We start from the raw sequence: 12,954 nt of genomic DNA on the forward strand, positions 1-12,954 counted from the left end.
AAACATGCATATCATCAATAGTGATGTAAACAAAAAACGTCCTCAATGGCAGCACCTCACACCTGTACGCATTACACTCTCTGATGAGCTTCTTCTTCTTAAATTCTGTGAAGCTGCCCTTCACCAACATTTATGATGTTATGTTCGCCACATTGAATGGACCTATATATCAAAGAAGGTCAACTAACCTTCTAAGAACTCCCAGGATGATATCCTTCATTCATTACATTGGTCTGGTATTGTATGTGAGGACTGCAAGAGCCTGTCCACATTAATGGACATTAGAGCGTGCAGAAGAGCAATAGCTCTTCTGTAGTTATTCCAACCCATCTAGACAAAATGAGCATGTAACCCATGCAGTGAAAGGGAGCCCATTGCATGGTTGGATTTTACACTAGCCTGGAATTCAGCTTTAAGCTTAAACAATAACACCCAACATTACAAGAAATGTTTTGCATTTGATATGCAGTATCTTATTGTATTATCATAGCGTGATGTGGATCATGTGTTCTTCCAATGATAGATAGTAGATAATAATACGCCGATACACTAACATATCGTTACAAGACTGAGACAAAAGTATACAGTATAAACAGCACTAAGGCTGGACGTGGCTACGGCTGTTGATCATCGTCCAGATCGTAGAAGAAGATAGTCAAGCACCAAAGCAAACTTCAGAAGCAATTTCTTATACATGCAGATTGCAGAAGCAAACTTATACATGCAATTTATAAACTGAACTACCTGCCACATCTTTGAAAGGCCAGTCTATGTGAGTAAGGTAGGTATGGGTCAAAAATGGATTTACATGGACTGATTTACTCAATTCTTTTTCCTAGACTGACTCCAAATGTAATTTCAACTTCTTTTGTAGATGATTGGGTTCCTAATGCCGACCATTGTAAATGATGCTAAATATTTTTCTATCATCTTTCATTCAAAGTTTTTTGTTTTCTTTGCTTGTTCTTTTAGGCTCCATTCACACTTTGGACATAAATGTCACATGACAAGTCGTTCCACATGTTTTGCAATAATAACCATTCAAATATGCACGGCTTAAAGTTGCAGCAACTTCAAAGTATTTCATGCACTACTTTGGTCCAACTTTTATTCAACTTGAGGGTCATAGACTTCAATGTTAACCCTCAAAAGTTGCATGATAGTCGTCCCTGAATGTTATACAGTGCAACAGTTGTCCATTATCACTGGTCAAAGGCAAAGTCATATCCAAGTTGCACCCATGCACAGTTGGTTCAAAGTTGGTTCAACGTTGCATCAAACTCGCACTCCAAAGTCGGTATAACTTTGGAGTTGTACAAGTGTGAATGGAGCCTTAGTAAATAAATATTTTTCTATTATGTAAAATGTCCATGGTTTCCTCTTACATGCTTTGTTTTTTCTTAATGCATTTAGGTATAACACCACATTTATTTTATGCATTCATGAATACAAATTTTAATACAGTTATCCTTTTCCTCTGCTTTGGTAGCATATAGCAATGATTAATCCTTTAGCCCAATGGGAAATGCTTAATGATAACTTCCCTCAAGGTGATGTTTAGAAAATACCACTTTTATTGTTGTATATTTTTAGATACAAGTTTTAACATAACCCAAGCGCAAGTCAACATCTATATTATTGTACATTATTTTCCACATAAATAACACGGGTACTCTGTTCTCGACTTGATAGTTTCTATGCAAACCAATTTATCACATCCAAAAATATTAATTTATTACACCCAAAACAATAGTATATTAAATCCAAAAATTTAACGTTGAGTAAATAGATTATCCCACGTCTTCACATAAGCCCAGCTCACTGACTTTCTGAAGGACTTTGGACCCTAAATCCATTGTTGCAAGCATGCTACCTACTTAGCCATCTACTGACTATGTACTATCAAATATTTGAATCAGAAGCCCCCCAATGAAGGCTCCTACTTTCTATCTCACAGGCTAATGAGGGGGTGTCAAAGAGGGTTATGCCGTGTACACACGACCGGTTTTGCCATCGGAATAAACTCCAAAGGTTTCTCTGACGGAACTCTGACGGAATTCCATTCAAGCGGTCTTGCCTACACACGGTCAAACCAAAGTCCGACCAAAGTCTGACCGTCCAGAATGTGGTGACGTATGACACGTACGACGGGACTAGAAAAAGGTAGTGCAATAGCCAGTAGCCAATAGCTTCCGTCTCATACTTGCTTCAGAGCATGCGTCATTTTTAGTCCGTTGGAACAGCATACAGATGAGTGGTTTTCCCGATAGGAATTGGTTCAGTCGGAAATATTTAGAACATGTTCCATTTCTAGCGCAAGTGTTTTCCCCGCACCAGGTTGGATCCAAACCAGGTATGAAATGGATGTTACTCTCCAGAGATAAAAAGCCCCAGGTGCTGGCTAATGCTAATCCATGCTGTGAGTGGAGGAAAAAGTCCGGACAGCCGCACACTAGGAAAATATAATCCAACGAAATTTCTTTATTATAAAATCAGGATCAAATCATGTACAAGACACCATGGATAGAATGTACAGGCAATCAGCTAATTGCCTGTACATTCTATCCATGGTGTCTTGTACATGATTTGATCCTATTTTATAATAAAGAAATTTCGTTGGATTATATTCTCTTGATGTGCGGCTGTCAGGACTTTTTCCTCCACTCACAGCATGTTCCATTTCTAGGTCCGTCAGAATTTTCGAAAAAAAAAGTCCGATGAGGCATACACATGATCGGAATAGACGATGAAAAGTTTCCGTCTGACTTTTTCTGTTGGACATTCCGCTCGTGTGTACGCGGCTTTAGTTTCACTAACAAAAGGAAATTAGACAATAAGGGTGGCAGATCAACTTACATTAGAGGCTTCTAAGAGATGTTGTTTTTTTTTCTTTTTTTTTTATAACAATAGATGAGCTAGATGGATTATGACAGAATGTGATTAAACCCATGCTGCATTTTCCATAATGTATGTAAGTGAAGGTTTTCCTTTATTTAGGTCATTGTATGGTTAGTAGTTGACTTTGTTTTATGGTTAGTGAACTTTGTTTTATCTCAATGCATTTAGGCATAATAATAATTTAGCTCAATGGGAAATGCCTAATGATATCTGGGTTCAAGATGATGTTTAGAAAATATTACTTAATTTACTTTTATTGATAAAAATAATATGTAGCGCTTAAAAAATCAATCATAAAATCACGCAAAATTCCATTTAAAAAAGATGTCTGAAGATAGAAATATCGGCACCAGCTTCAATGTGAAAGATAGATACACATGGCACCACTGTCATGGGGCTATTCTCCTTACCAGAGGTTGTGGACCCTCAAATTATAGAGTGGTCAATAGCACAGTATCCCTGTCCCCAGAGCTGCCTCCAACATCAACTGGATGGCTCACAATCCACAGTGAGAAGCAGTACTCTTAATAGATAGCCATGCACATCAGCAGTAACTTCAAGTAACTAATATCTTCATCCATTACTAGTGGTAATAACTGTACTTCTCAGGGGATCCAGCCCAGCAAGGTGTAAAGTTCTTTGTTCTCAAGGGTTTGCTCTCCAGGTGTGTCTTGGCTTTCCTAAGCTGAGAAAGGAACGCCTTCCTGGGAAGTAATTCTTCCAGCCAGCTCCATTTCCTTCCTTCCAGGGAGCTGTCTGGATAAATAACTGAAAGAATCAGATGAAGATATCGGTTAAGGTGCCGGTTACTTGGAGTTACTGCTGATGTTGGAGGCAGTTCTGTGGGCAGGAGTTCATGGGGTTCAGGGAATAGCTATGTGTAACAACAATGATGTGCTATTGACCACTCTCTAATTTGAGGGTCCACAACTTCTGGTAAGGAGAATTGCCCCATCACAGTGGTGCCGTGTGTATCCATCTTCCATATTTCCATCTTCTGATATCTTTTTTAAATGGACTTATGATTACTTTATTAAGCACTGCATATTATTTTTATCTATGTTTTGTTTTGCATTTAACAAAGTTGTGCTGGCTGCTGATCTAATATATATATATATATATATATATATATATATATATATATATATGTCTGAGCGTGGATATTCTGCCTTTGTATTGAGAAATTACTTTTATCGTTGTAAATTTTTGAATACAGTTTTAAAAATTACCCAAATGCAAGTGAACACCTATATTACCATACATTATTGTCCACATAAATTGCATGGTTACTTTCGGTTTGGTAATGTCCATGCAAACTAATTTATCACACTTAAAACAATGGTTTAAAAACTGCAAAAAAAGTAACACTGAGCAAATACCATACAATATTGTTACCCAATATCTCTGCATGAGCCCAGCAGACGGTGCTCCTGGAGAACTTTGAACTTAAAATCCAGTGTTGCAAGGATGCTACCTACTTAGTCGTCTGCTGACTTTTTACAATCAAATATCTGAATCAGAAGCCTTTACTGGAGGCTCCCATTCTATCTCACAGACTGTTTGCTAGTTTAATGGCAGTAAGCTTTTGAGAAGATGCTAGAGGGTTAACTTCCCTGATCAATTGTTTTTAGGCAATATAGGTGGAGGCTCAAGTTATATCAGATGTTTTCTTTTATTTTCTTTGCTTGCTATCTGCCTTGACACAATTATTTCAAGTGAAGTAGATGAGAGGCATTGGATCTTTGGTTTATTCTAATACAAGCCTACAGATTGAAGCTTGCAATAGCTCCATTTAGCTCCAATAGCTCCATCACCCCAGATGATATTTTCTCAGATGAAACGCGTCAAGTTGAGCCTACTGATTCCATTGCGTTAATATTCCAGTCATACAAGTGCTTGTTGTTTTTGCTCAAATGTGAGTGTTTTCTACTATTTCTTTAATAAATTTCCTGTTAAGCGGATTCACACTGTGTGGAATTTTTATTTCATTTATGGTTAAAATCTGTGAACCCATGCAATGGATTCCACCTCCAAGTTTTGCTCTTGTGATGTGTACTCCCTGGAGGAATGTGTGACTATAACCTCCGGTGTCAAACATCCCTAAACGCTGATGTTTCCAATCATTGGTGCATTGTCACCACAAAGCTTTGACGACTTATTTGGCATATGCCTTGTTGAGTCCATACGCTCCGGTAAGCCTCAGTTTTATCGGTGGTGGTTTCTCCCATTACTTTATTTTCACGTATTATTGTCTTCATATTTGGAGGTTGATATCTACTCACCGGAAATCAACACTTCAACACTTGTTGTTTTTTTCACTTATTTTTCAGACTTCATTTTAATGTTTTTATTCACCTTTCACAGTGTGGACTTTAAATTTCATTAACTTTGCACTTTCTATTTTTGTGTACATTTAGATATGTTTGCACAAGTTTTGAATGTTTAAACAATAGTTTTTGTTATATAGTCCATACCATTCTTACTTAGTGCCGCACTTTTCTATATTTAATGAGGTTAATTTACTAAAGGCAAAAAGACTGTGCACTTTGCAAGAGAAGTTTCTCCAGAGCTTAGTAAATGAGCAGAAACTCTGCTGACTACCATCATCCAATCATGTGCAAGCAAAAATGCTGTTTTGTTTTTTTTTTTAATTTTCCTTGCACCTGATTGGGTATTCTTTGCAAAGTGAAACTTTACCTCATTTACTAAGCTCTGGAGCAACTGCACTTTGAGTGCACAGTCTATTTGCCTTTAGTAAATCAACCCCATTGTGTTACATGAGATAAAACTATTTCCCTTAAAAAAAAAAAAAAAACACCAGCTGCTGAAGCTGCTGCCCTAAAAGATATATAGGGTTTGATTTACTAAATGCAAACAGGCTGTTCCCGTTTGAAGACAATTAGCACTTTGCAAGAGAATTATCCCTTAGTGAATGTTGTGAAAATTTACTTTTCAAACAAATACCCAGTCATGTGCAAAGAAAACAATACTTTTTTGCTTGCAAATGATAGGATTTTGGAGATCAGCAGAGCGTCAACTCATTCATTAAGCTAAAGGAAAATTCAATTTCCAAAGTGCAAAATTCCTTGCAAAATAAACAGCTTATTTGGTTTAGTAAATGAAACCTGTTAGCTTAAAATTTACAACAATCAGTGCCGGTTCACACAGGGGCAACCCGACTTACAGCGCAAATTTGTAAGGCGATTTGGAGGCGACTTCAGCGTGACTTTGCACAACTTACAAGGTGACTTAAAGTTGCCTCCAGGATAGGTGACTTTGGCTGTGGCCAATCACAGAAGAATCAGCTCTGTGTGAGGGAGGGGGTTGCCTGGGTAAACGTGGGAAGTACCTGGGTAAATTATTTTCTTTTTCCTGTAAAGGCACTTTAACATGGAGATCTGACTTGGAGGCAAATTCCATTGAAATCTATGGGTACAAGTTGCCTAGAAGTCGCCTTGAAGCAGTACGAAAACCTTTTCTAAAGTCGGAGCAACTTCAGTAGTGTACATTAAGACAGCTCTCATTTACTTCTATGGCATTTCTTATGTCCAGCAACTTGGGGCTACTTGAGGACTTACAGGTCAGATCCCAAGTTGCTGTAGTGTGAACCCGCACTCACAGAGACCTTCCCTTTCATTTTATGCAACATTGCAAGCCTAGGTGATGGGGGCTTAGCTCACAAAACACATCGACTTGATACTTTAGGTGAAATAAATGCTTTTGGACTCTTAAACTATCAGTGTGGTGCTCTTATTCTCACACTTCTCTTTGATGTATTTTATGACACAGAGGGGAATGGATTAAAGTAGAAGCACATTTATTGTAATGGTTAGGCAGAGGGCATGTGCTTCTACTATGGGCGCTCTCAAAAATGTATAGAGTTAGGACTGCAGATAATATTGGGGTGCCGTGAAGTGGCTCTGCAGCTTAAGCATGTGTTTGCAAATGTGTGCAAACTAAACCCCTGTTTTAATGCAAACTGTTGGGTTAATTTGGTTGGTTGCAGGTTGGTTAGCAAGTTGAGCCAGAAATTTTCTTTGGCTTTGTTTGACATGTGTTGCCCTTCCATGTGTTCCTTGCTGTGAAGGCCAGTTATAGGTGGGAGGAGTGGCCATTTGTTTGTACAAGTGATCCTTAGCGCCGACCGTACGCACATATGCGGACCCAGTTTGAAGGGGTTATATTGGGGTGATGGCTGCAGCTGCAGGCATCACCCCAGTACTGTTTTTTAGAGCGGACGGTGGGCTTTTTAGGGATAATAACCATTGCGGCTAAAAGCAGCTTGTCTGTTATCCCGGAGGGGAGAGGACATCCCCCCCCTCCCGCTGCCTTCCACCACACTTCCCGGGCCCCCTGTCCCACCGGGAGACCTGATCCATGATCCGGCACTTCCACCAGTTAGAGTGAGACTGGAAGGAAGCCGGAAATGGCTTCCTTCCAGTCTCCTATGTGTAAACACGGAAGAGACGTCACAAAGTCGCTTCCGGTTTACTCAGCTGCTAATGTCAGCAATTTAAAAAAAAAATGACAGTATTCAGAATCGTCGTTTTTGGCAATCTGGATACTTTGATGTGCAAAGTAGGGATTTGGGGTAGTAGAGTACCTGTCACCACCTATTACTGTCACAAAGGATGTTTACATTCATTGTGACAGCAATAAAAGTGAACAATGTAAAAAAATAAAAATAAATAAAATAAACAAGAGAAAAATAAATATATTTTTGAAAGCGCCCCTATCCCTGCGAGCTCGCGCAGCAAAAAAACACACACGTAAGTCACACCTGCATATGTAAACGGTGTTCAAATCACACATTTGAGGTATCTCAGCGATCGTCAGAGTGAGAAAATAATTCTAGCACCAGACCCCCTCTGTAACTCTAACCTGGTAACCATTATTTTTTTTTTAAAAGCGTCGCCTATGGAGATCTTTAGATACCGTAAGTTTGTCGCCATTCCACGAGTGTGCACAATTTCAAAGCATGACATGTTGGGTATCTATTTACTCGGCGTAACATCATCTTTCACATTATACAAAAAAATTGGGCTGTTTAGGTTTTTTTTAATTCATGAAAGTGTCTTATTTCCCCAAAAATTGTGTTTAAAAGACCGCTGCGCAAATACAGTGTGACATAAAATGGTGCAACAATCGGCATTTTATTCTCCAGATTCTCTGCTAATATATATATATATATATATATATATATATATATATATAATGTTTGGGGATTTTAAGTAATTTTCTAGCAAAAAATACGAATTTTAACTTGTAAGCAACAAATGTCAGAAATAAGCTTAGGCATGAAAGGGTTAAGGTAACTGAGTAACTAGTGTGGCGAAAAATGCTTCTGGTGAAACATCTTCAACATTGTAGGGCAAGTCCATCTAAATGTGAATAACTAGTAGTAGCTGTAATGACATACTTTAGTTTTTTGTGTTTTTTTTGTAACTTAATATAAGAACTGTAAATATCTGAAAATGAGTACTATGACTTGCACTGCAGATTAGAACTTTTAATTTCAAAAGAATCATATCTGAAAGTTGTGTGTGAACCTTGTGTCAAAGTTGTGTAAATCTTGGGTGTAAAGATTGGTAAATGGACTCATCAATTTGCTTACCTTTTTAACAATCTCTTACTTTTTTTATTCTTTTTTTTAATAGGAGGGCATCTAGCTTGAAGAATTTGGCTCAAGTTGCAAAAAGACAAAAGGATACAATGTATACCGAATCCTCATATGAACTAGCCTACACCATCACAAAAGTAACAACCATCAGTTGTTACTTTTTCACATTTATTGTGGGAGTCATTGGAAACGGTTTGGTCATATGGATCACCGGCTGCAGAATGAAGACCGTCAATGCGGTTTGGTTTCTCAATTTGGCCATCGCTGACTTTTTGTGCTGTATCTCTCTTCCAGTGCGTATAGTCGAATGGCTCTTATTGGATCATAACAAAGTTTGTGTACCCATTGTCTATGTTAACGTTACCATGCTGCACATGAACTCTTTTACCAGTGTTGCTTTCCTAACAGTCATTAGTATTGATCGATTTGTGACCATCTTTTGGCCGATTTGGGCAAAAATACATAAAACCCGTGGGTTAGCCATCACTGCTTCGATTGTTCTGTGGATCTTGTGTTTTGCACTCGTTGTACTGCAAATATTTATTTTCCCTGATGAAATTCATACATTTTTTGCAGCTGTCCCAGAGCACAAATACCTAAAAGATTATGAAGTACGTAAACATGAGGTCCCATCATATGGCTCCTCTAAAAGATATTTCATGATCTCTCGAAGTCTTGTCATGTTTGCATTGCCTTTTGCCGTAATCCTTATCTGCTATGGTTTAATTATCTACAAATTGCAGACTGGTAAATATAAACGTCCACAGGCATTTCAGAGGACTTTCAAGATTATCGCAGCTGCTGTAGGAGGCTTTTTCGGCTGTTGGTTTCCATACAATGTGTGGCCATTTATAGCAAAGCGGACCAATATCCGACATTTGCATTTAGACTTCACCATGAGCTCTCTTTGCATTTGCCTGGTGATGGTCAGCTGTTGCCTGAATCCCGTTCTTTATGCCTTGTTAAGTAAAAAGCGAAGCCAGGATTCAAGAACATCCATCAAAATTAGAATGCAAAATGCAATGAGTGACTTTAAATAAACTTAAAATAAATTGCAGGTATTGCAAATACTGTTACTTTCAGTTTTAATTTGAACTGAAGCTTCTATATACAATTATGTAGGTTTTCAGAATTGGATAAAGCTGGAGAAAAGATCTAAGGGTTCCTGAAAGCCTGTATCTTGAATAGCTTGAGTTAGCCAATAAAAGGTATTACTTAATATACAACTACCAACTACCAGGAGCTACAAGCTTGCAATGAAGAGCAGTGGCGGAGGGTGCTCAATTTGCTTGATATGGGGCGGCCTACGGCCTCCCTGGCAAGCTACCTAGCTACCCCCCCTCCAGCCAGCCAATCAACAAGTCAACAACCCCCCCCCACGGGCACGTGTGCATGCTCGCTTGATCGCTGCTTCCCCCTTGCGCGATCACCACATTGCTTGCCCGACAGCCCCCCTGCCATCCAGGTTGCAGCTTCAGTGGCTTCCCCCCTGCTTCTCCTCCCGAGTCCCAGCGGTCGCTTCTCTTCCCGGCCAATCAGGACTTAGGACTTGCGCCCAATCAGATCTTAGGATCCTGGCCAAATGGATCTCAGGACCAGCTTCCTGTTTGGCTGGGAGGAGTAAACAGGAAGATATTAGTAAATATGAATTTGCTAATGTCACACAACTGGGTGGGCTTGGGGCACAGAGCCCACCCTTTTTTAAGCCAATTAGAGCCTCAGGCTCTAATCATGTGCTTCGGAAAAAAAAATAACCCTTTGGAATCCATGTGTCCGGCGCCCTGCATGTAGATTAGGGGCCGGGTGCATAGATAGTGGGGCAGCGCCCAGGCGCCCTGCGTGAGCGTCCGCCAATGAACAGTATGTAGCCAAAACAAGTGAAAGTCACCAATCCAGCTGCTCAGACTATTCCACTAGAAGCTGTGGAATAATAATCCAAAAAAACACACAAACCAGAACGCTACATGGAAAAGTGACTGAAGATGGTGCTGAAATGTATAGCTATATCAGTTCATTGTAATGGGATTTCACAAATCAATTGTATATGCAAATGATCCAATAGTGAAAATGTTATTTAACCGCTTTAAACAGTACAGCACTTTTACCCCATTCCTGCCCAGGCCAATTTTTAGCTTTCAGCGTTGTCACACTTTCAATGACAATTGCACGGTTATGTAACGCTGTACCAAAATTAAATGTTATCTTTTTTTCACAGAAATAGAGCTTTTTTTGTTGGTATTTAATTACTGCTGGGTTTTTGTTTTGTTTTTTGCTAAAAAAACAAAAACAAAAAACGACCAAAATTTAGAAAAAATAAAGTTTGTCTTAGCTTTTTTCCGAAAATTTTGTAAATAGGTAATTTATCTCCTTCACTGATGGGCACTAATGAAGTGGCACTGATGGGCACTGATGAGACAGCACTGAAGGGTACTGATGAGGTGGTACTGATAAAGGAGGCACTAATATGTAGCACTGATGGGCACTGATAGGTGGCACTGATATGCAGCACTGATGGGCACTGATAGGCACTGATAGGAGGCACTTTTGAGCAATGATAGGCGGCATGGATAGGCGGCACTGATGGGCACTGATGGGTGGCACTGATGGGCACTGATGGGTGACACTAATGAGTAGCCACTGATGGGCGCTGAAAGGCAGCACTGACTTGCATCACTGATAGGCACAAATTGACATCACTGTGGGCACTGTTTGGGCTGTACTGATGATCAGTGCCCTGATTATCTGTACAGATCTCCCCTCTGAGGAAATTCCTCTGATCGTCTCTCCTCTCCTCACACTCTGTCATTGTGAGGCGAGGAGAGCCGATAAACTGCATTATCTTGTTTACTTGTGATCAGCTGTGATTGGACACAACTGATTACATGGGTAAAGAGCCACGTCCCAGTGGCACAGCACATCTGGGCACGCATGCGTGGTGAGACTGGAGCAACATCATAGAACAACAGAGCATCCCGTCCCCCGTCATTTGTCTATACGGTGGGTGGGAGGTAGGTAAGTGCAAAGAAAGGCATCAAAAATCTTATAGGTTTAAAAAGTTTACAGCGGTAAGCTTGCATAAGACTGTGTAGTGGGGGCAAGAACATTAGATGTTGCATACTAGCCCATCAATTTGGGGATCACCAGGTTTAGCATTAGGTGTGTAATCCAATCTATGTTATGCCCAGGGGAACTCCAGGGGGGCGCCAAGGGAGTAATCGCTGATGTAATGGGAGAGCAATAGCCAGCCACCAACCCACACACCGGAAGTGATGTCACAGTGACCTGGAAGTGGCCTATCAGGAACAGCTAGATGGCCAGAAGGAAGCCCCAGCCACTGTAACAGAGAGAGGCTTGGCTAGCAAGCTACCTAATTGACATGGCAATGCGTTTCACGGTCCCGCCTCTTTATTACAGCCCTTGGATCATTAGTATAAATGATTGATTTGTAAGATCCCATTACAATGAACTGATATATCTATACATTACAGCACCATCTTGTGGTCACTTTTCCATATAGCGCTCTTGGTTTGTGTATTATTTTGGATTATCACTTAATACTGTATACAACTTTTCTGCAACTGAAACTTCTGGAAGGGTTCTTTCAGACAGGCAGTAAGCCTACCTTAGTATGAAAACTGATTTGTGGTGGATCACTTTTTAGAGGGTAGTCTAGCAGTGGCTGGCAGGTGTTCAGGAGACACCACTGCCACCTCCTGACTCAAATTTAAAAATTTTTTTTTTTACTTTTCTAATTGCCAAAAAACAATTTTACATTGCTTGATCATGCAACAACTGCAAGGATTATTCTCTTCGAAAGGCATACATATTCCGTAAGGAACTCCCTGAATAAGTTTGATGTTATTTGGTCTAGGTGGCTTCAATCTATGACTTAGGTATCATGTCAACCATTGGGTACTGTGTGCTTTGTAATACTGGATATTGTTATTCTTTTTTTTCTATTCTTTTTTTTGTGTGTCATATATACTCCGAGTGAGCGGGGGGGGGGGGGGGGGATGGTGGGGTTTGTTGAATGGGGGTGGTCTGGGGGTTTTTTTGGGGGGAGGGGGTTTGTTTGGTGTGATTTTTATTTTTGTGGTTTTGTCTGTATTGTGTTAATGTTGTTTTCATATAAAATAATAAAAAGGATTGATTTAAAAAAACAGCTGCAAGTCAAGTGGTTGGCTTACAGTTGCAGTACAGCTCCATTGATCTCAATGGGTGAGTATGACTGTCAGTGCCGCCTGTCAAACTCTCCAACCCAGGATAAATGCAGCATCTTGTCAGGCAGTAGTGTTACAATTTTGGTGGACTGCCATGGGGAGATAAAAACTTGGTCCAGCCATCTGTTTTTACGCCTCTTTCTTAGCCGCCCGCCTGTCCTCCTCATAAAGCTACTGCAGCAATAACAAACAACAACATTATTTCTGAACAAAAAT

At 39.9% G+C, this 12,954-nt stretch overlaps 1 protein-coding gene across 1 annotated transcript; it reads left to right on the forward strand.

Moving 5' to 3' along the window:
- Positions 1-564: 564 nt before the first annotated feature.
- On the forward strand, positions 565-9,972 carry LOC141110519 (C3a anaphylatoxin chemotactic receptor-like). The gene is made up of 2 exons (XM_073601902.1): positions 565-781; positions 8,556-9,972. The coding sequence occupies exon 2, from the start codon at positions 8,611-8,613 to the stop codon at positions 9,556-9,558; it is 948 nt and encodes a 315-aa protein (XP_073458003.1). The 5' UTR covers positions 565-781; positions 8,556-8,610; the 3' UTR covers positions 9,559-9,972.
- Positions 9,973-12,954: the final 2,982 nt, after the last annotated feature.

Source organism: Aquarana catesbeiana, linkage group LG10 (genome assembly GCF_042186555.1).
Source record: "Aquarana catesbeiana isolate 2022-GZ linkage group LG10, ASM4218655v1, whole genome shotgun sequence".
In the NCBI taxonomy this organism is placed as follows: Eukaryota; Metazoa; Chordata; class Amphibia; order Anura; family Ranidae; genus Aquarana; species Aquarana catesbeiana.